The sequence below is a fragment of the Arvicanthis niloticus genome, chromosome 27 (genome assembly GCF_011762505.2).
Source record: "Arvicanthis niloticus isolate mArvNil1 chromosome 27, mArvNil1.pat.X, whole genome shotgun sequence".
Classification (NCBI taxonomy): domain Eukaryota; kingdom Metazoa; phylum Chordata; class Mammalia; order Rodentia; family Muridae; genus Arvicanthis; species Arvicanthis niloticus.
In genome coordinates, this window is record NC_133435.1 from 19772479 (window position 1) to 19796038 (window position 23560).

The window sequence follows — 23560 nt, forward strand, 5'->3', positions numbered from 1 at the left end:
ACCGCCACCACCAAAGCCCTACTTCCCGGATTCGGGAGAGAGAAGGGGCTAAGTAATCTTAGTTTTAAAGCAGCTACTGAGCCCATTTATAAACACTTAGCACTCTCATTCACAACTGATAAGGCAATACCAGAAGCAACAGCATCCTGCCTTGAGCCACACAGAGAAGTGAATGGAGCAGAGCCCATTCACATGAGCTTAAATCTGGACCTGTTCCTGATTCACGTCTGCTGTGGCCGGTCCCCACCTAAGTCCCTACCTACAAATATGTCTATGCACAGCAAAACTACTTGGGGTAGGTTTGGTGATGGGTTTTCTTCCTTTTTCTTTTCTTTTTTCTTTTCTCAATTGTATGTGTTTTGCCTATATGTATGCATGTATCCTAACTGCCTGCCTGATGTCCATGGCGGCCAGAAGGGTTGCTGGATCTCCTAGAACTGGAGTTACAGATGGTTGTCAGCTGAATGTAGGTGCTGGGAACAGAACCCGGGTCCTCTTTAAGAGCAGGAAGTGCTCCTAATCACTATGGTTAAACAGTGAACTGTGAATTTCTAAGTCCAATGAGCTTGACCACCCAAATGAACCGTCACGAGAGCAAACAAATCTTCAATCCCCTACAAGACACCTGCCAGTTAGTTTAGTATCACAAAGAATGCTTCGATCTCTCTTAGCACTTTTCAAGAAACTTGGCCTGACTTTGGGGGTTTCCTGAAATCCAAAAATATCTTGAAATTTTTTTTCATACATTCAAGTTGAATCTCAAAGATTGTCTACTCCACCACATAGCACGGTGTCTTCACAAGCTGGGACTACACTCGAGGCAAAACTGAAGGAATGTTTACAACATGGTAGATACTCTCAACACTCAGGCTAAGAAAACAACCATGATGGCCAGAGGAGGGGAGGGGAGGGGAGGGAGGGGTTGTTTCTAGTCCCAGAGCATGTGGCCAGGCCAGGTAAAGTATGCCAGAGTCTTTGCTGATGTGTTTGTTGAGCAGGCACACTGATGACTTAGATTAAACATGCTGCACCAGGGGAAACTCAGCAGAGATCACTTTCCCGCTCTTACTCTGAGGTTCTGCAGCTGGCACAGCAGAAGCAACACTAAGCAGGAAGTGCTACACTGTAGGGGGCTACACAGTCCATCTCCGGTCAGGCATGTTGCACCTGTGTGACCTTGGGCAAGAAACCTGTGTGACCTGGCTAGGCCTCAGTTTCCTTAACTACGAAGTGCAAATCATAAAGCACTTGCTTGTCTATTTAGGTGGTGGAAGAGGCAATCCAATTACAGCCGCTCACTGCTGTGTCTAGCATACAGAGGGCACAACTTATCTCTTATCTCTAGTTAGTTTAAAGACTCGGGAACTAGAACAATAGAACCAAGGTTCAAATCCCCATGCTCTGGCAGATTTTATAGAGGTACCTTTTATCTCAGGTTGTATGCCATGGGATCCTGAGGCAGTGTGATACATAAGGATACTCTCCCTAATATTCTTAATACACAGGTAAATTACATAATACAAAGGAAACAAATGATCTAAAAGAGTATTTACTAAAATACACCATTGATAGAATAACAACGTAATAGCAGAATAATAACGTAATAGTTTGGGGGTTGTTGAGACAGATTTTCTCTGTGTAACAGCTCTGGCTGTCCTGGAACTCTCTCTGTAGACCAGCCTTTCCCCAGAACTTAGAGATCCTCCTGCCTCTGCCCTTTGGATGCTGGGATTAAAGGCGACTTCTGGGATTAAAGGTGTGGGCAACCATATCCGGCTATAATAGCACATTTTAATTACTAGCCAAGGAAGACAAACAGTTCCTTAATTCCAAGCAAATGGGAATCATGAGAGATTGAAGACATCTGCAGTCACTGTAATGATATTATGAAAATCTACAGGCTCTGTTTCTGCTAAAAGCTAAAGGTTACTTTGTAGTTAGCATTCAGCATAAGTTTTTAAAGATGCAACTTCTGTTCCTCGAACCCCTTCCTTCCAACGCCCAATAAAATGGAGACACAATTAAGCCAAGTTGAGGGGATTAAACTTGTTTTTAATAAGACACACTTAGGAGGTTTTCTATTTAGAGAAGTTCCTTCCTAGAAAGTTTTATCTCTTAGAAAAATTCAAGTTCTATCTACTTGGTCTCTAAGGTTTACGAGTCTACTGCTCTCCTTTCCATGATCTTCAGACCTAAAATTAGTTCAGCTCAGCGTCCAGATATGTCACCAAATCACTATCCTGAATCAAGTATGAGACCAAAGAGTCTTTCCATAATTGTGAACCTGTGCAGCCACACTGCCTTCTAACAAAAGTTTTGAAAAGGAACGACGGCCAGCCCGTTTTCCCTGACTACTAACGGCTATAGAGACCGAAGCCCGATGACACCCAACAGCCTGAATCTTGGGCAATCAGCGGTCAAGTTTTAAGGCTCCTTTCAAAACCTGCAAACCCCAGCCGGAGAAGGGAAGACTCCTTGCTGTACAGGGCGCTCCCCTGACAGCAACTGCGGGTCAGTGACCAGGATCCCCTTCACCAATCCGGCGCATTCCGGCCTTTGCCTACTCAGCAGATTCACTCGGACTTGTGCCGTTTTATGTGAAATCGTACATTCTAGCAGAAAAAAAAAATCTTCATTACTCACCAGGCAAACTCTCCCCAACTCGCTCCTGGGCGAATCCTAGTTTCCATTAAGTGCGCTACCAAATTTCTTTGGAAGACGCCAAACCGGCAACGAAGAGAGCCGGAGGAAAGTACACAGGGCACCTCAGTGAAAATCCAGGCTCCAGCAGACTAGAGAAACCAACTTCACTTCCCGAAAATAACAGTTCTGGGCAGAAGCGGGATCTTTAACCTTAACTTTCCGGGCGGTCACTTTGCACCCGGTGCCGACACTCTTTTCTGCCCCACATTCCCGGGATGAGATAGCAGTGATCCAGCGGCTTCCTGCGGTCCCCCCCCCCCGCCCCCCCCGGCACTCCCACCCGCGCCGCCCTTGCTCCTGTCCCCCGCAGCCACTCTCGGGTCCCGGAAGCCCCCTACGCAAGCCTCACCTGGAGTGGGCTGCCATGGCTCGGCTCACACAGCCTGGCGTCCCAAGTCCATCAGCGCGCTCGCCCTGAGGGCTCTCTCCAACCGCGCTGCGCTCAGCATCGGCCGCAGCCGTCGGCGATACTGCCCGGCAGACACTGCGCTCCCGGCCGCCGCGTCCTCAGCTCCCAGTCCTCAGCACCGCCTCCGCCCCCTGGAGCCTCGGCTCGCGCCGAGCCTGACGGACATCCGGGCACCGGGGGCCGCCGGGCGAGCCGCACCTCCCTGGAGCCCGGGGACCGACGCTGCCAGCCGCCCCCGGGCACTGTCGGGTCACCAGAGACCAAGGGGCGCGTCGGCGCCGCCCGCCGCGGGGTCCCCGCGCCCGGTTCACCCGCACTTCAAGGGCGATGCGCACGGCGCTCGGCTCCCCTCGAGGTGCCCGAGCTCGCCGGGACCCCCCCGCAGGCGCCGCGGTGGTACGGCCCGCCTCCTTTTAAGGGCAGCGCGCTCCGCCGCCACTACCTCCAGCTCAGCCGTGTTCAAACGCCCGCCGTAGAGACCCCGGCGCTCTGGCCCGGACCTCGGGGTACTGCTACCGCGGGGATGTGCCGGGAATGGGAGCACCCGATCACCGCCCTCGCTGCTTCTGACCGCCGCTGAGGGGCTTGCCATCGAAAACATCAGGGATCCGCATGCAGCCCATCTTCAACTTTGCTTTCAGTTTTGAAAAGTGCCCAGAAACAAGTGTTTACACAACGACTTCCCTCTTGGGGCAACATGCGGATTACACAGAAGACGGCCATCCAGGGAAGTCCTCTAATAAATTAAAGGAATTGCTTCCCTCCCCAAACAAAAACTATGATACAAACCAACGTAAACGCTCGAAAGCACAATCGAAAATTGCGTCAACTCAGACACAGAAAAGACACCAGGCTTTGCCTGGGACGCGGCTATGAAATACGATGGGCAGAAAGGCAGGGAGAAGACTTAACCTGGACATCCCGGAGAACCAATCTGCTGCTGAAAAGACACTTCCTTGGTGCTCTCCGGGTTCGACCGGGATTCACCTCATTACAATGCTCATGTAGCTGATAGCCCAGTTCCTAAAGATTGCCAAGGTTCCACACAAACTGCAATGTAAGGTTTCTAGACTCCCGGGAGTCCCCCCTCAGAAGTCAAAACCACTTACATAAGAACACAAGACAATGCTTGTCTTTCACTCCGCTGGCTTTAGCGCTAATGGTGGAGAATGACTGACGCCTTCGCTGGAATGAAGGCTGTGGCAAGTGAGGCTAGTTGCCAGCCACTTCTTTCTTCACCACGTACATTAGTAGTCTGGAGAACTCATGTACTTTAGGAATGCCCTTGATGAAGTAACTAGTCCTTTGAATCTTGGCTCTGAAGTGCGGATTGTTGTTTTTTCCTTTGTCTCTATGTCTGTCTGTCTCTGTCCCTCTCCCTGCTTCCCTCCCAACCCCTTCTCCTTCTCCTCTTTCTGACAAAACGGAAAGCACTATTCTGAGCTCACAAGCACAACATTGGTCCTGAAGATGAACGCCTGTGAAAGAGACTGGAGACAGAAACCAACCAGAACTACCTGTTTTTTCATGGACCATGTTTCCTTGAGATAACAATTCATAAGCTTCTGACTTGGGCATCTGGCAAGTTTCTCTTCCAGGAAAACAATTTTCAGTGTTTATTGCAAAGATAAGGCTTGACCTTCCAAGCATTTGGGGAAGCTTGCCACAGGTGAGACAGTTTTCCAGACTGTCAAACCACAAATGACAGTGAAGGAGCAATAGGCTCCAAATGACAATATGTGTAACGATACAAAATCATGCCTGAAGGGCTGGAGAGAGGGGCCATCTGTTTTTCCAGAGGACCCAGGTTCAATTTCTAGCATCCATGTTGGAGCCCTTAACTTTCTTTAAGTCCAGTCCCAAGGGATCAGAAGCCTTCTTCCTCTGTTTGCAGGGATCAGGCACACCTGTGGTGTATAGTTATACATGCACACAAAACACCCATACACATGAAAAAAAAGTAAATAAAAATCCGGAAACCTATCCATGAGTAGGTGAGAGATCCTTTTGAGAGTTTGAGAATGATGCTATAAAAATAACTTTCTGGAAGGAGAGGCTCACACCAATAATATCAGCTGTCTGGGAAGCTGAGGCAGGAGGATCAAAATCTCAAGACTTACTCAGACTACATAGAGATAGCTCACAAAATAAATAAACAAGGCCAGACTGTGGTGGTATAGGCCTTTAATCCCAGCACTCAGGAGTCAGAGGCAGGCAGATCTAATTCCAGTACAGTAAAGGCTACACATAGAAACCCTGTTTCAAACACCAAACAAACACAGACATACAAACCGACTCCTTTTCTATATAAATCAGAAAATACGCATAATTCTATGAAAACACTAAATAATTTTCTAAGCGATTTATAATGTCATTCATTCACAATCTCCTTTTGAGATAGGCTATAAATATCATTAGTATTAAGTATAGAAGAAAGGTCTATCTTTAGAAAACCAGCATCTTACACCTTCCTTCTGCATGCAGTCATAGTCCCTTCCAATCTTGTACAGATTTATTCTAAAGTAAAAAATACTAAAACTTTAGTAAAATGTGGGTGGCAAATATAGGTTGGACACAGTAGCATATACTTTTAACCCAGCACTCAGGAAGCAGAATCGAGCGGATCTCCATGTCCTGGACAAGCCAAGGTTACATGTGAGAGTCTATCTATCTGCCAGGGTTACATGTGAGAGTCTATCTATCTAAAACTTTTTTTAAATTTATTTTCAGCTTAGCAGAGCTTGCCTGACTATACCAAGACCCCGTATCTGATCCTCACACCACAAAATAAACAAGTGACTGCAGTCTTATATCTCAACAGATAATTCTTGAGACAATTTAAATAATAAATAATGAGAATATAATAATAATAATAAATAATGAGAAAAATACAGCAAATATCTACCCATGGAGATGGAATGGGATTTGAGTTAGACCTTATAAGAGTCCCTGGATTCTTAGTAGTTTGCAATGTAAATCAGAATACTCTAAAATGGAAGTAGATCTCACTAGTAATAGATCTAATCATACTAGAAGGAGTAAGATTAGAGGAGTATTAGTCCAGGAGACCCTGCCCCAGGGTTTGCTGTTTGTGAATTACTGAGAAGCCAGATCCAACGCTCCCCCCCCCCCAACATGCTCTAAAATCTCCATGTGTAGAAACCAAGGTCTAGTTCAGCAATAAAAGTAAACAAAGCACACTTGAGTGGCTTTGAGCACACAGAATTCTTAGCTTCTCTGACGAAGGAAGCCATACTCTGATGAGGCTCAGTTTCTCTGGTATTCATCTCAGAATAAGATCAAGACTGCTAAGATCCAGCTGCACAAATGAGACACATCTTTAGTTCCACCACACAGGCAGAGGCAGAGGCAAGTGGATCACTTTGAGGCCAGCCTGGTCTATGTGGCAAGTTCCATGCTAGCCAAAAACTACACACGAGACTCTATCCTAATTAATTGATTCATTAAAAATGTTTAAATGTAGAGTTGTCTTATTATCCAGCAGATGTTCTCTTAATGATAGAAAGCTCCCGTGGGACAACACAGCACAAATCACCCACACAACTGAAGAGCAACTCTCTATTTCTACATTACTCCCACAGGGCCGAGGGACGGCAGAGTTTACAAAGTGAGTGGGTAATCATTGTACCTCCTGAATGCCAGCAAGACCTTTTCATTAGCTCTTTAAATTAATGGGATTTAAAAGTAACTCTCACATGCATGTAATGCTAACAACACATGGTAGATGTAATCTGTCTTCAAGCCTGCAGCTTGTGTGTGTCAGGAACGCTCTCGAACTGTGCCCCAGCTAGATATATCCTAAATATAATCACCGACTCAACGGAGTTTGTCTAAAATAAACCACAGATAAGCCATCATTCACTGAGACAGGAGGTTGCAGTTTAATGCTGTACTGGACAACATAGCCAGTTGGGAGGACCTAGGCTATAAGAGACCCTGTCCCAAGAAGCTAGAAGAGACAGGAGCAAAGAAAAAAAAAAACAGAGCAGAGAGATAAGGGGGAAAATGGGAAGAGAGGAAGGATGACAGGGAAATCAGAACCATCAGGGAAACACTCCACTGTTTATTTAATAAACACACAGATACACTTTTAGATGCATATGTAAAACATTCCAAACACTTGCTTTGTAGATCAGAATGGCCTAGAGCTTGCATCAATCTTCTTGTCTCTGTACTAGGACTCTGGCCTATACCACCACAGCCATCATAACCATTATATATATATATATATATATATATATATATATATATATATATATATATATATTTTTTTTTCAGCAGGTTACCTTATTCATTCTAAAATACTTCGGGGTATATATTACAATGGTCATGTGAGTGTTAGGGACCAAAGTGGCCTGAGAGTCACACAAGAACTGTCACTTCATCTCAGGGTGCTGTAGTTTAAAGAAGATGTCATTAAAAATAACTTTACCAAAAGAAGTGTCCCAGGCTCTAGAAAAATAAAACCAAACCAGACATAGGAAAAGGGATAAGAGGCAGGTGGATGCATGTAAAAACACCCTCCCTGAAGGGCTGAGCCGCAGGAGAGAAGCAGCCATTGCTCCACACTGTGGTTGCTCTGTGAGTCTCGGTATGTGTGAAGGCAAAGTGGGATTTAAGGAAATCTATTTCCAGGTCTCTAATTTTCAAATGCCCTCTCCTCCCAACCCCAAGTTGTAACAAGAAAGTCTTCTTTGTTACAAACGCTACTCTACTCCTTGCCCTCATTCCCGCTTGCCATCTCCTGTGGATAAAGAAAAGCAATCCTCTAATCCATCCCAAATCGATCTTAAACGGGGCATTGTCAGGATTAAGAACAGGACCACTTCCAAGGGACTGCTCTCTCCAGAGGGTGGGTGGGTCCCAGTCCCGGAGCTCAACACGTACCCACACAGGGCTCCTCACTAAACACACTCAGGTAGCACAGCCGTTGCCAGCCCTCCCTCCTTGCCTAACAGGCATTCAGGAGAACAGGGAAGGAGAGACAGCCAGCTGCTCAGAGTTCCCTGGATAGCAAACGTGGTTTCACTGGTTTGGGAAGGAGGACTTGTAACTTTGCAACACTTTAAAAAAGGCACCCAAACAAAACTCAACCCTCTTCAGCTATTCTCTCTGCTTCACTAATTCATACCTTCCGTTTCTACGCTCATAAAACTTTCTAGTTGGCTCCTCCCCCAGCACCCCTGCACTTCCCTGTGAGAACTAATTCTTGGCTCAAAAGTTTCATTTCCCCACTAAAACAACATACAAGGGTGTTTTTAAAAAATATTTATTTGTGGGTGTGTTTTGTTTTGCTTTGTTTTTAGACAGGGTCTATCGATTATGTAGCTCTGGCTAGCCTGGAACTCACCATGTAGACCAGGCTAGCTTCACACCAGCTTCAGCCTTCCAAAGTGCTGGGATTATAGGCAAGCACTGCCATACTCAACCTACATACAGTTTTGAAACAAGTTCTCCAAGTGTGGTCTATATTGACTTAGACCTCACAGTCCTCCTGCCTCAACTTCAGAGAAAACAGGCATGTACCACCACACATGGAAGTTCACCCTTTAATTCCAGAACTCTAGAGACAAATACAGGCAGATCTCTGTGCGTTCAAGGCCAGCCAGGGATACATAGTGAGACCCGTGTATTACTAAATACAATAAAAGTGTTTATATATCTGAGGATTACAAAGGGTATCCCACATAACCCCTCATTAGCTTTCTCAACATTTGTATCTTCTGTTAGCATGCTTTAAAACCAAGAAATCATCATTGGGACATCCATGTGAGCTAAACTCCAGTTTGAGGGTTTTTTCCCCCCATTAATTTTCTCTGCCGACAACCAACACATAACACATGGCACTGTTACTGAGAGTGACAGGGTTCAGCACCATGTTTGAAATGTGGTAGTGTAACAACAGGTCCTTAGCACAACTGAGTCCATGATGGAATCACACTTCAGGCAGTAAAACTCAGCTGGTAAATAGCAGCACTGGCCAAATAGAAAACAAAGATCTAGTCCATCAAAGCCCATAGTTGCGTGGATGTATTAAAATGTTGCTTTTTGACTTCTGTAGTTCTACTTCTGGCTAGGTAGTCTTGTTAACTTACATATATCAACCCAGGATATAGTCATTGTGCTTAAAAAAGCCCACTCTGAGAAAGGCTCAGTGCTAGACCAGGATCCCAGACACTCAGTATGGCTGCTCACTGGCCGGCTAATGAAGATTTCTGTGGGCGTAAACCCATGTACACTGTAGATACCACAACCCTAGCAGCCGGCAATAGCTACCTGGAACCTTTCTATAAATCCTTCTGGGAAATAACTCAGAGAGTAAAGGCACTGGCACTATTAAGTGTAGCTACCTGAAGAGAGAGAGAGAGAGAGAGAGAGAGAGAGAGAGAGAGAGAACGAGCTCCAGAGAGTCATCTTCTGTCCTCCACAGAGCACCGTGGCAGGTACACAACAATAATAGTGGTGTAAAATTGAAAATGTTGACTCATCTACTCCATTAGTCAGAGTCCTGGTCCTGGATGTATAAGCAGAAAGGACTGTAAAGCCAGAGGAATTCACACACACACACACACACACACACACACACACAAAGAGCTTTGTCATGAATGTCCACAAAGAAAGTAGGTGAGACCAAAACGGAAGGAAGATGTCCAAGAGACTAGGGGCCAGCCTGAAAGAGCTGTCCCAGGCAATTATGGAACAGTTCCTAACCACGGGGGGGTCATGTGCACTGGATTACAACCAGTTCAGCTTCTTCACCTACTTCTCCTTCTGGGTAATTTGATATCTTGGGGTCATCCTTACTCTCTGCCCTAGCACCAGAACCAGGCATTTTAATGAAGAACAAAAACAGAAACTCTCTTTCCTCTCCTTAAAAGCTATCATATCATCTAGAGCCGGTTGGTGCACGCCTTTCATCCCAGAGGCAAGCGAGTCTCTGAGTTTGAGGCCAACAGGGGTACAGTTTAAAAACCCTGTCTTAAAAAGCAAAAAACACACAAACAAAACAGCTCTCATCCAGCCTCTCTTTCTGCTTAGCCACAAGGAGGTCTCTTTCCTCTGTGATGCCAGAGCCTCATTATGAGATACTCTCTGTGGACTCTCAGGACAAGGCTTTAGGTTTTCTGAACAATTCCTCTGGCTTTACCAGCCTTTCCCCTTACACCTAAGATCCAGAATCAGGCTCTAGAGTCCTCATCTGGAGTCTAACTACAGCCTCGGACAATTTGGAAAAAGCCTAAAGCTCTCTACAAAGACATCCTTGGTAGCCCCTCCAAACAAGTCCCAGGGCAGGAGAGGATACTTGGGAGCTTACCCAAAAATGACGTTTAGTGGGACTAAACCTGGACACAGTCAAAAGACATTCAAGATCACCCCCACTGTAGCTGCATCCTTGGTTTGCAAAGAGCAGTTTCCCCACAGAGGAAACCCACAAGATCTCAACCAAAAGGAGACTAGGAAAGGTTTCCATCACTTCCCCTCTGCAGGAGGCAGAGCTCAGGGGGTGTTCCTCATTAGCAGATCCCAACGAATTTGAATACCACAAAACTAGACATTACCAGGTCATGTGTTTTTTCTTAACTGTCACAGTCAGCACTAAACCCTTAAAGAAGATTGGGCTCACTGTGTTTTTGCATAGCATATAGCATATAGCAGAAACACGACAACCACAAGAGTAAGTAGGCAGAACACAGGATACGAAACTACAGACGCGGAATGCAGATGGGGAAGAGCCAGAGCCAGCAGAGACACCTACCATTGCCAGGACCATCCCTAAGGGTCTTGCCCTCAACAGGGCCACAGTTGTTCTGAATAGCCCACACCAAGCCACCCTTCTGCCTTGTCCCTTAATGTTCAAAGAGGTGCTAATCCCTCAAATTAGAGATCTATCACTCCCACCAACCCCAGACACCTCTTAGGACAAGGAAAGCACAGGGTTGGGGTGGGGAGGTCTTTGATGGTTAGTGTTTAACTGTCAATTAACAGTTCTGGCTTCTGGGAGTGGCTAGGCTATTTGGGTGACCACGACTGTACTGAGATAAGAAGACCGCCCACTGTGGGCAGCACCATTCCCTGACTATTGTATTAGAGAAAAAGACTGTTTCCTGATTGTGGATGTGGCGTGACCAGCTGCTTCAGGCTCCTGCTGCCTTGATTTCCACACCATGATGGACGGTACCCCCCCCCCCCCCCAGAGTACAGAAGGAGTCCTTTCTCTCTTAACATATTTTTAATGAGAGTATTGTATCACCAACAAGATCACTGCAACAGAAACTAAACCAGAGTTGATATGCAGGATTAATTTATGCATTAGTTCATAGGGTGCTTAGGACTGAATCCCACATCTCAGCATAGCAGGTGAGTGCTGCACCACTAAGCCATAATCCTAGGCCTGAATCCCCCTCTCCCTTTCCATGCTTCTACTTGTTGTATTTACACATAAAGTATTTCCTCTGCCCACAGATATACTTCAGTGGGGTCCATTCCCTTCTTCTACAGATGTTGACTCCACTACCATCATAGAAACTCCCTCACATTTAGCTCTTCTCAGAAGCCAGCCGAGAGTCTCACCCTTCGCACACCCCTACCTACCACAGGCTCCCAGCCCACATAAACATCAGCTCACAATAAGAGGAAAGTCTGCTCCCTGGGTGGAAAAACAAATGATGCTCCAGAGAGTGGAAAGCCGGCAGAACTGGGCCATGACTGCAGATGGTTGGAGGTCCTGCTCCCGTGGGAGTGTCAGGTGAGGCCCCCAGAATAACACAGTCTGACTTCAACTTAAATTACCAAAGGACTCTGACTGATACAGGAACTAGTGAGGACTGGAGAATTCTTCCCAACGTGCAATAGGAGCCATGGACACCATCACAGCCTGCTCATGGAGAGCTGTGAAGAACTGTGTTCTGTGCCCTTTGGGGAGCTGATGTGACATGTGCTATCTATGCTAGTACACACTGCCAGCATAAAGGAGTTCAGTGAGAAGCAAGAAAACACACCAACTGTTTTGATATAAGTGAATGCTTAGTGAAGAAATGCCTTCAAAACTCGGGTCCAATGGAGAACAAAAACACACAGAACAATTTTTTTAAAAAAGACACAGCATCACTTTGAATTTTTTTTTAAGGTGAATCCGTATGTGTGCACACATATTCAAGTTTACGTATATAAGCTCAGTGCCCTTGGAGGCCAAAGCATGGTTGTAAACTGACCAACGTAGGTGCTAGGATCAAAACTGGGTCCTGTGCAAGAGGAAGTGTATGCTCTTAGCCACTAACCATCGCTCCTGGCTTTCATATCCTCATTGTGATGGCACGTGTTTCCTGGGCTTGCTGTGGTTCACAGCTGGCTGCAGGTGAGAATCTCTGCATCCACTCTGCAGCCACACCCAGGTCAACAACTGTCTGAGGATGGGAGCTATGAGTCAGTATTTTTTTTAAATGTCCTCGGGACTTAAAATGCCCTACCTCTAAGCTTTTGAATCTCCATTCTGGGATGTGGCCACTGAAAAGAAGCCACCACTCCCTTGGCATCCCCTTAACAATGGCTGCTGGTTTTACAGGTAGTCTTAGGCTCCCTCTTGAGTCTACCAGATAAGAGTATGCATTTTCACACAATTCCCAGGCAGTTCACGTGTCCATTGTGATCTGATCAGTGTCATGTTGTAAAACACGGGACATTCTGTAAACTCTTAAAGGTAAGTGCTACCAGGCAAGCTAGGCAGGGGAATCAGCTCAGGCTATAACAGGATACCCTGTGAGAGGAGAGAGAGAGAGAGAGAAAGAGAGAGAGAGAGAGAGAGAGAGAGAGAGAGAGAGAGAGAGAGAGAGAGAGGCAGAGAGGCAGAGACAGACATAGAGACAAACACAGAGAGAGTCAGAGACAGAGGGAGACAGAGACACAGAAAAAAATAATCAAAGTAATTATTCCAGTCAGCCTAAGACAGTCATCTCTTTCTTAGTTTTTTTCTAGCTCCAAACTACTAGAAAATGTTCCTAAAGACACGGGAAAAGAAGAAGGGGGTGTGGGTTTAAGAATTGAAAGGTAGGAAATATTTCCAAGTCTCTTGGGAATGTTTTGCCTTGGAGGAAGGGGTATGCATACAATTCTGAGCACGTCATTGCTTCTGAACTATGCTAAGATCTGGCCTCTCAGACACAAATGGGATTCCATCAACTCTTGGCATGTTCTGTGATGCCCAGCCAGTCCTAAATATGCTGGGCTTATTTTATAGTAAATGTTTGAAACCAAGCAATCCAAACCCTAATTTGGGATATTAATTTGACATTCTGTCTAAAGCCAAGGAGAGCTTCCTTGGTCCATCTGTACTCTTCATCTAAATCACAAATACAGTAAGATTAAAACTAAATAAAAATCAACATTTATTAAACCCCTATTATTTTTAAAGCCTTATGCAACACTATAGAAAAGTTTTTGCTCTAAATCTTGGGATAGAGATGGGAAAGAGGAAAGAGTATATTTATGTAAGCACTTACTACCTCAAAGAAAGAAGAACTCCATTTTCTAAAGGGGGGAAGGATAGAGTAGTCTCATGTAGCCTAGGCTAGCCTCCAACTCTCTGTATACCAAGAAAGAAGACTTGAACTGTTTCTATCTTCTAAGTACTGAGAAGACTATATGGAGCTCCACCTTCTAGCTAAATTCCAAGTTTCTTAAAAATAGAATGAATGAGCCGGGCGGTGGTGGTGCATGCCTTTAATCCCAGCACTTGGGAGGCAGAGGCAGGCAGATTTCTGAGTTTGAGGCTAGCCTGGTCTACAGAGTGAGTTCCAGGACAGCCAGGACTACACAGAGAAACCCTGTCTTTAAAAAAAAAAAAAATGAATATAAAGAATAGAAAGTGAAAGTTAAAGATTTTCATGATCAGTTGGTTCAGGTAACGGTGCTGCAGCTCTTGCAGAGGACCTGTAATGGCTATTCCTGGTTGTCAACTTGACTATATCTGGAATGAACTACAATCCAGAATTGGAGGGCTCACCTGTGATCCAGTGGCTATGAAAATCTTAGGCCCAGGCAAGGTAGTACACACCTTTAATCCCAGGAGACTAAGGCAAGAAAATCTCTGAGTTCAAGGTCAACCTGAGACAAAGCAAGTCCCAGATCCAGGCACCTTTAATCTGGGCCACATCTTTTGCAAGAGACCACACAGAAGACATTGGAAGAAGATTCACTCTTCTCGCCTGATTGCATTTACTTGCCAGCACCTCTGTTGGAACGAACCTACTTCATCAGGATTCCAGCTCATGCAGAATACCAGCTGAAACAATTAGCCTCAAGGGACGGAGCACACTACTAGAGTCCTGAACTTTCTAGCCACAGCTGCCTACTGTTAGGTTAGTTGGACTACAGACTGAAAGTCATAACAACAAAATTCCTTCCTATATATCCATAAGTTCTGTGACTCTAGAGAGCCCTGACTAATACTGGAGCTGAGTTCCATTTCCATAACGGCTCAGAACTACCCTATTCTGACCTCTTCAGGCACCCTACATATATGAACACACAGACACATAAAAATAATTTAATAATATCTTTAAAAAAACAATCTAAAGATTATTGACCTAATTAAATCATTATTAAATAATAATAATAATTATTATTATTCTAAAGCTTATGATCAAAAATCTATTTAAGGAAATACTGGAGCTTAGGTGGGAAGCTTAGTAGTATAGGGAATATTCAGCATGTCTGAATTACTTCCCCAGCACACACAAAGAAAGGGGAAAAGGAGAGAGGGGACACTTTAGCAATAGAGGTTTTGAGGTTCTTGTAACGGGAGGTATGCCCCTTGCTAATCATCCACCTAAAATTTGGTCAAAGTGAACTCACAGCTGAAAACTTCTCCCTGTAGATAACAAGCTTGTTAATGTCTTCACATGGAAAAGACACACCCCAAAGCTAGGACTAGCTTTGTGCTGGAAAATGTTCAACATATGGGGCTCTCAGCATTTCTTCCAGACATGAGGGTGAATCCTGGGTATCTTAGACCAAAGTCTGAGATCAACAGCAAGTGAGGTGTTGGGGATGATTTAAAAGAAATTTAAGCTTACTGAACAGCTACCTGTTCTAAGTGCTTTACTAATACTAAATTAATTCCTACCACCAGCCTTTACCCACTCAGTGTGGCCACCCTTGCAGTATATAGATAAGGAAAGGGAGCCTGGTGAGATGGCCAGCTTTCTCACAGTCATCATCTGGTAAGGGCCTGACTAAGATAAGGTGCTGGCAGCAGAGGCCAGCCTCAGAACCCTTGATGCTCCACAGCCACTCTTGGGAAGCCAGGTCAATAGGTCAAGGTGACAACCGGAGTTAGATCCAGGAACCCATGCAGTACAGGACAGATTGTGATCTCACTCTGTACCTAGCACCCATGATCATGTGAGCACACACCTCCCCACCCCCAGATAGACACACACACACATACATATATAACATAAAAAGCTATACAAAAATGTTAAAAGCTATTGTTATGAAAAACTGGAAATTCAGGAGTTCAAGGTCACCCTGGCTTATTTGAAGCCATCTTTTTTTTTTTTTTTTTAGAAAAAAAATTCTGCCATCTAGCTATCTTTTGGAACACTACACCAAAATGAAGTTACTTTTGAGTTTGTTTGGTCTAGAAATATTTGGCTTTAAAAGAAATTCAGTGACTAGAATGACTAAAGGTTAAAAAAAAAAAAGCCATTTAAAGTAAATTGAGGCCCTATACTGTTTTCTTTACCAGATGTTTCAGGGAGCATGGTGACCAAAAGTCACATTGCAAATATAATTAAATGAATTTGAATAGGTGACTGGCAGTTCTTGTTTTTTTTTTTTGTTTTTTTTTTTTTTTTAATTTTTTTTTTTTTTTGTCTTTTGTTTTTTTGAGACAGGGTTTCTCTGTGTAGTCCTGGCTGTCCTGGAACTCACTCTGTAGACCAGGCTGGCCTTGAACTCAGAAATCCACCTGCCTCTGCCTCCCAAGTGCTGGGATTAAAGGCATGTGCCACCACTGCCTGGCAGTTCTTAACCTGTGGGGTTACAACCCCTCTGAGTAAATTGACCCTTTTACAGAAGTCACCCAAGACCATCAGAAAACATCAGGATCCATGAGAATAGCAAAATTGTAGTTATTAAGTAGCAACTAAAATAATGTTATGGTTGGGGGTCAACACAAGAAACTGTATGAAAGAGTTGCAATATTGGGAAGGCATAGAACCACTGGGCGATGACAATAGCATCCCACACCTGCCGGTTAAATAGCTGTACAGCTGCAGGGAGCCAGGGATACAATAACCATTTCCAACAGTTGAACCTAAGAGATAGGGGCTTGGGGGGCGGCATCGCCAGGAGTTTTACTCTGGGATATGTGGGTCCCTGTCTCAAATGTGGGAGCCTTTCCAATTCTTTATGCCTTTATTCTGGGAGTTTTAGCAAGTTTCCAGAGAAGTTTTTGGACAGTCTCACCCTGCTTACCCATAAGACTTAAGCCCTATTTTTTTTTCTGATAAAGTTTCCTTATAGTTGTAACATGTTACCCAAGACACAATTGGAAAAAGATTCCTTTTCTTCAGAATCCAACGCTCCTGCTCATGAAGGATACCTGCTAATGGCCAATCTGAACCTGCTCAGGCATTCAAGACGTCCAGTTGTGGTGTGCAGCCCTGACTTTTGAGACTTCTGTCTCAAATAGCTTTCCATCTTTGGATACATCCCCTTGTAGGTGTCTAGCTGCCTTGCACAAGCTGCACGGCCTTCAGGAGGTGCTAAATCAGTACCTACTAGGGTTTCCACACACAAGACCGAGTCGCTGTCAGCTCCAAATCCTAGACTGTCTGGGGCCAACTCCCAACTCGAGGTCCATCCTATTTCAGAGCCAGCAGATGCTAGGAATAGAACACAGAGTCTCTACCCTACAAGCACACAGCCTAATGGGAGCCCAGCCACAAGCACTGTGGAAGCCTGCACGCTGTCATAACAGGAGAGAAAAGCAAGAGGAATGCCAATTAGATAACTGGAGGAACAGGGCAGAGTGAACTGATCCCTCTTCCTTATTTTATATGTGGAAATTCAGGGACTATGATTTTTTCAGTTTTAAATAGGTAAAGGTGGGGACTTTTAAAATAATAAGAGCAAAGTACTATCACCTCACCCAAAAATATTTTAATGTTGATTAATTAAATTATAAATTGAGCCAGGCAGTGGTGGTGGCACACGCCTTTAATCCCAGCACTTGGGAGGCAGAGGCAGGTGGATTTCTGAGTTCGAGGCCAACCTGGTCTACAAAGTGAGTTCCAGGACATCCAGGACTACACAGAGAAACCCTGCTCGAAAAAACAAAAACAAACAAACAAACAAAAAACCCCCCAAAACCACAACTATTTCTTAATGAGTTTCCACTCACAGCACAAACTGTCCCGTTAGTTTTAGAATATAACAGAGTGTTCAGGATCCCTTTAAAACGAGGATAATAGGTCCCTATAATTCATATTCTTTTATTACCAAAGATTTGTTTGGGGTGGGGCATTTAATCAACTCTTTGTCATGAGTGACTGGCCCCAATCAGTCAACCCATAACCACAGATAACAATGCATTTATTTCTCTGAAGATGCCAAGAAACAGGACCAAGACCAGAAGCGATTTCACTGTTGCTGAGCTAGGTAGGATTCTGCGTGCCACCACCTACAGCACCTTCCCCTCCAGTCTTAGTGACAATAGAAGCTGTCAAACACCAGGAGTGTGTCAGTCTAGTGAATGAGCGAGACTTCTATACTATGTCTTACTAATGGACTTTTCCACATTAAATTGACACTTCAATAACTCTGACAAGTAGCTGGGCATGGTTGTGCATGCCATTAATTCCAGCGCTTGGGAAGCTGAGGCAGACAGATCTTTGAGTTTGAGGTCAACCTACAAAACTAGGAACAGCAACCTACAAAATCTAGGACAGCTAGGGCTATTATACAGAAAAACCCTGTCTGGAAAAACCAAAAATACAATAAAACAATAACTCTGACAGGTAGAATAAAATTTCCGAATAAAAATTTCACAAAGAACTATTAACTACCCCCCTTACAAACTTGGGTAGTTTAGAGACGCTCCTACTGGCCACACACTTCATGCTTATCAGCCCGGCTAATCCATGCATATTTACTGAGGGCTTTGGTGTACCAGGACTTGACCGTGCTACCACTGGCAGGGGGCAGAGCAGCATAGGATTCCAGAGTGGAAGAGTTCAGCAGTCCCTGAACAGGGAGAATGGAGAGGGCCTGAGGCAAACCTGCCAGGAAAACAATCTTTGGCGAAAGGAGTGAAAGTTTCCTGGTTTATAAAACTCATCTGGGCGAAACATTGCAGTCAAACAGAATGAGCTGGCCTTTTCCAGTTAAGCGGGGTGGGTAGGGGCATTTGAAGGTCCCAAGGAAGAGAGGAGAGAAGAGAGAGGAGAGAGGAGAGAGAGACCAGAGACAAATCAGCCAAAAGATTCAAAACAGCTGTAATAGAGTAATAGAGAACCATGTAACTAGGCACCTCTGACCAAATGTAATGCCCAACACCGACAATGAAGTAAATCCCAGAAAATTGTACTAGAACTTACTTTGGCTAAGACAAAGGGCATATCCCTACAGCTCACACAGACGGAGCTGTAACCACTCAGGATTAAAATCCAACTGACAGGCTTAACTGTGCTCGTCAGTCAGCCCTGTGCAACTGAGCAGACAGGCTCTGCCTTGATATAAAAAGAAACCTGAGAAATGAGACGTGGTGGGAAAGAAAACCAACAACAACAACTCCAAGATTCTTTGATCAAAGTAATTACTCGTCCAAACAAAACTCCAATACAAGGAAACCACTTCAGTGTGCTTCCCGTCACTCCTATCAGCAACCACTTACTGCCTCCAGCACACCCATAATTAGACTATCAGAGCCAACACAACCCAGGGCAGAGTGCGAGCTTGACTCATCTCCAGTATCCCCACAACGCCATGCGCAGTAGGCTTCCAATAAATACTTGTTGCATGAAAGAGTGAGAACACCTCCCATAGCAACAGGCCCAGACTTCTCCCTCAGAAGGACCTTTCTCCTGAATTATAAGTTAGGGCAACTCCCTGGCAAACCTTTCAAATAAATTCAACAAACATTTATCAAGTGCCCAGAATGTGCCAGCGCTAGGTATTCTTTTGGCACTGGGATGTGAAGTTGACTAACGAAGTCAGTCCGTAACACCCAAAGGGGCTCGGTCTTGAACAAGAAGCACACGCTGTAAAACACAGTGGGAAAACGCCATGGAGTTGGAAGGGCTGTGGGAAGCTTGGGTGAGGGAAAGGGTAATTATACAGGAGGAAAAGGGTGAGGCCAGAGAACACACATAAACTCAGTTCCAGCCCTCAGTACCCTAACACGTGCACTCTCGGTCCCTCTAAAACTGAGAAGCCCAAAGGCTTCTTCATATCTACCCATATAATACCATGGCAGTTGGAGGCCCAGGGTTCATTTCAGTGCGATGCAGAGACAGGCACCCTCAACCACTGCATTTCTTGGGAAGTTCCTGTGTGCTACTCGATGTTCCAACAACGTCAGAGCAGCGATCTGACCACTGTGGTGCTATCACTGTCCCAGGGTTACAGATAAGAATGGAGAAGCCCGGAGAGACTGGGAAAACAAAACAACCCTAAACTCTTCCGCCAATTGGGAAAGAGGCTGCCACAGCCAGCCATGGATTTATTTGGTTCTGGGTTCAGCACTGACTGATACACTGAACTCTCAGGTTCTGGGAGCACAATTCCCAAGTCATTTTTGTGTCTATTCTTCCAACTTGTTCACCCTGATTGGTTTTTGTCCTTCGGAGCTAGGGACAAGCTCACCTGACAAGTCCCAACCGCTCATTAGGTCAATTGCAAAGCGTTGCTGTCTGTCTCTCCCAGGGAAGCAGGAGGCCATGGGTCTGTTTCATATTCACTTTATTTTTATTGTCTAGCCCTAGATCATAGGTTTCCTCATACCACTGGTTCTTCTTAAAGGGGGCTGGGGGCAGGAAAGACAGCCTAACAGCAGGGGGCTCCTCCAGGAGTCTGGTTCAATTCCCAGCACCCACCTGGTAACTTACAACCACCCAAACGCCAATTCTAGAGGATCCAATGCCTCCTTCTGGCCTTTTGTGGGCACTGGGCAGCACAGACAGACAGGCAAAACCCTCACAACACATAAAATAAAAAATTTAAATTTAAAAAGAAAAAAGCATTTCAAGGTAAGACAGAGAGAAACAATGTTGGTTTTGTTTCATTTAAGTTTCTTACCCTAATCCGAACCCTGACAAGGTTTCTATGTGTGTAGCCCTGGCTATCCTGAAACTTGCTCTGTAGAACAGGCTGCCTTTGAACTCAGAGAGTTGCCTATCTTTGCCCCTGAGTGCTAGGATTAAAAATGTGTGTGCCGCTACTGCCTGGCTCAAAGTTGTTTATTGGAAAAAAAAAATAGCTTTAGGGGGGGTTGGATACAGGGTTTCCGGAGGGGAGACCTGAAGAGGGGATAACATTTGAAATGTAAATAAAGAAAATAGCCAATAAAAGGGGAAAAAAAAGAAAAAATAGTTTTATTGTTGCTGAGACAATGTCTCAGTATGTGGTTCTGGGTACATACAGGAACTCAATATGAGGACCAATTCAGGAATATCATCTCAGTAAGTGGCTCTAGACAGTAGAAACGCAACAGTCAGGCGTGGGGTGAAAGCATTTAATCCCAGAACTCAGCAGAAGCAGGTGGATCTAAATTCAAGGCCAGCCTGGGCTACATAGAAAAACCCTGTCTTGAAAAAGAAAAATCATATACTCAAATACTCAGAGTTCCATCTGCCTGCCTCTGGCTCTCCTGGGACTGGAGACGTGCACCACCACACCCTACCTAGTTTTCAGTGTGTATCTACGGACTTTTTTTCCTTCTCTTGTTTTCGGTAAATGAGATCCTGGGTTGGATTCTGAGGTGCACTAGATAGGAAAACAGGCTGATAAGATAGAAGCTTGAGTCACAAGGATGGAAAGAATCCTTACTGTACATGGTCACAAGGGAGTCACTGTTTTGGCTGTAAACAATGTCCACAATCTTGTTTAAGATTTTTCAGATAGTTAAAGGCTTGAAACTTGGGATGGGTAGTAAGGTTAAACCAACGGCAACTTATACATATTTGATTGCTATTTAACATTCTTATTTGAAGGTTTTTTTTGTTTTTTTTTGTTTTTTTAAAATATTGTCTCTATGCAATGAGACACAGTTAACTGTCAGGTGTGGCAGAATCCAACTCTATCAAGAGAATTCAAGCAGACTCTGGGTGAGGCAACCCTTCCTATGGGTTGCCAGGAGTTTGAAGGATAGCCTAGGTTCAACAGAGAGAGAGAGAGAGAGAGAGAGAGAGAGAGAGAGAGAGAGAGAGAGAGAGAAAGCATTATTTGGTTGCTTGTTTTTGTAACAGATGTTATATAGTCAGAGTGCCTTCCAGCCTAGCCTATAGCATAGGTTGGCCTCGAACTTCCAGCTCTCCTGTCTCTGCCTCTTCCCTGGGCCACCATGCTGCAGAAGAGCTCTCCTTGCACTGAGTTAAATCTTAGCCAAGGTGGTCATCCTGGTCCTCTGCAATCTGGTTTTATCTTTCAGCTCCTCCTGGCACACCAGGTGTTCAATGTAGATTGGCCCATACAACAATGAGGAAAGCCTCAACCCTCTAAAAACGGGAGAGTCTCTAAGAAAACCTCCAAGCCAGTGTGCTCCTTTGACAGTCCCTTTCTCATTACAAGTCAACCTGCATCCAGAAATAAGGAAAGGGTATGCTTTCTCCCAGGCTATGTGTTTGTAAAGTTTTCAACAATAGCACTATCTGCATATATTGTCTCCCTGCAATAAACAGTACAGGAATTTAAGGCAGTGGGGGAATGGAGATCAAAAGAGGAAGCCAAGGTGAAACTCAACACAAACTATCAAGCAGTTCTGCAGATTATTCCTATAGTCCACCACCTGGAAGCCACACTTTCCAAACCCCTCCCAGTGGAGCGAGAGCAGCCAGGTGTGATGGGCACTGGATCTGACCTAACCGGTCTCCCACCTCCAGCTTCACCAAGGCTAATCCACTGCACCACAAGCCAGCCAAGTTAACTCCTGAGGACTCGACACCGTCCCATCTTCAAACTTCCAATGGTGCTCCTACCAGACCAGCGACCAAGGTCAAGAGCCAAGGTCAAGACACTGGCCCCTTCCACTCCTCCCCAAGCAGGTGCTGTTATCTCTTTGTTTCCTCCCACATTCCTTCATTTTTTAAACTTCCTTTTCTCTAGAGACTAGCCCTGCCCTAGCTACGCAAGGACAGGGAGATATAATCTAAATTTAAATTTGCAAATCAGGCATTGTGAGAAATGCCTGTAATACCAGCCTCAGCTACTCAGCAAACTCAAGGCCAGCAGTTAGCAAGTTATCCTGTCTAGTGACCACTTTAAAAAGAAACGGTATTGCTGGGTGTGGCGCACGTGGTTAATTCCAGTGTTAGGGAGGCAAAAGCATGTAGGTCTCTGAGTTCAAAGCCTACCAGAGTTGCATATTGAAGTCTCAAAACAAAGAAATGGTGCTTGTTTTTTAATCGGCCAGACTAGCCGCAGATTTATTACATACTCAGGTAGGTCCTGAGCTTTTGATCCTCCTGCCTCTAACTCCAGAGTGCTGGGATTACAAGGCATGACACCACACCCAGTTTGTAGGCAGTGCTGGGGATTGAACACCGGGCTTCAGCCCCAAAGACAACATCTTAATAAAGATAACCAATCAGTCACAAGTGTGTCTTTGCGTTTACTTGCAGTTAAGTTACAGAAAGAAGATGGAGTTTTACTTTCTCCCAGAACTAATTCTTGGAAATCTATGAGAACTTTTCTTGCTTCTAACTCTCTGGGCACTGGTTACCTTTCCAGCTGAATCGGAGTAGTTGCAATGTCTCCAGCCTTCTCCAGCTGGGCCCACTACCTCCTTTCCGTGATTCGGGAGACATTTAGGGTAGGAGAATCTGTTCCAGACTCCTCTTCCCGATCATCCATCTGCTTCTCTCACTTAGGCAGGCACTCAGTCCAGGTGACTACAAAGCCATTCTCCAAATCCCCAAGCACGTTCGACCAGGCCCTACTCTGTACTTCCAACACAGTTTACAATCAACTATCACAGTCACAAGTCAAGATTTTAAGTTTCCTTTGGTTGTTGTTTAAAGATAGACTTAAAACTGTTTCTCATTGTGCTAAGTTTATGTATATTCAGTGTTCTGGGTGGAGGGGAAAAGCTATTCTTGCCCCTTCTGCTCCAGGAAAGGTTTCTGTCTTCTCTGAGCTCACCTTAAAGACTATCCATGGAGTTAATAAATTCGTCTCTTTGTGAACTTCAAAAGATTCTTGTAAGCCCCA

General features: G+C 44.9%; 1 protein-coding gene across 4 annotated transcripts in view; it reads right to left on the reverse strand.

Annotated features, from left to right (window-relative positions):
• Window positions 1–23560, reverse strand: part of Aff1 (ALF transcription elongation factor 1) — a 160075-nt gene that overhangs the window by 96403 nt on the left and 40112 nt on the right. The window contains exon 1 of one of the 4 annotated variants that reach the window (XM_076926337.1): window positions 3053–3215. The exons of 2 other annotated variants lie outside the window; for them this stretch is intronic. In XM_076926337.1, the coding sequence (XP_076782452.1) occupies window positions 3053–3069 (17 nt within the window). In that variant the 5' untranslated portion in view covers window positions 3070–3215. Of the gene's footprint in view, window positions 1–2643; window positions 2796–3052; window positions 3216–23560 lie in introns of those variants that run through there. One more of the 4 variants, XM_076926334.1, reaches the window with a different exon arrangement.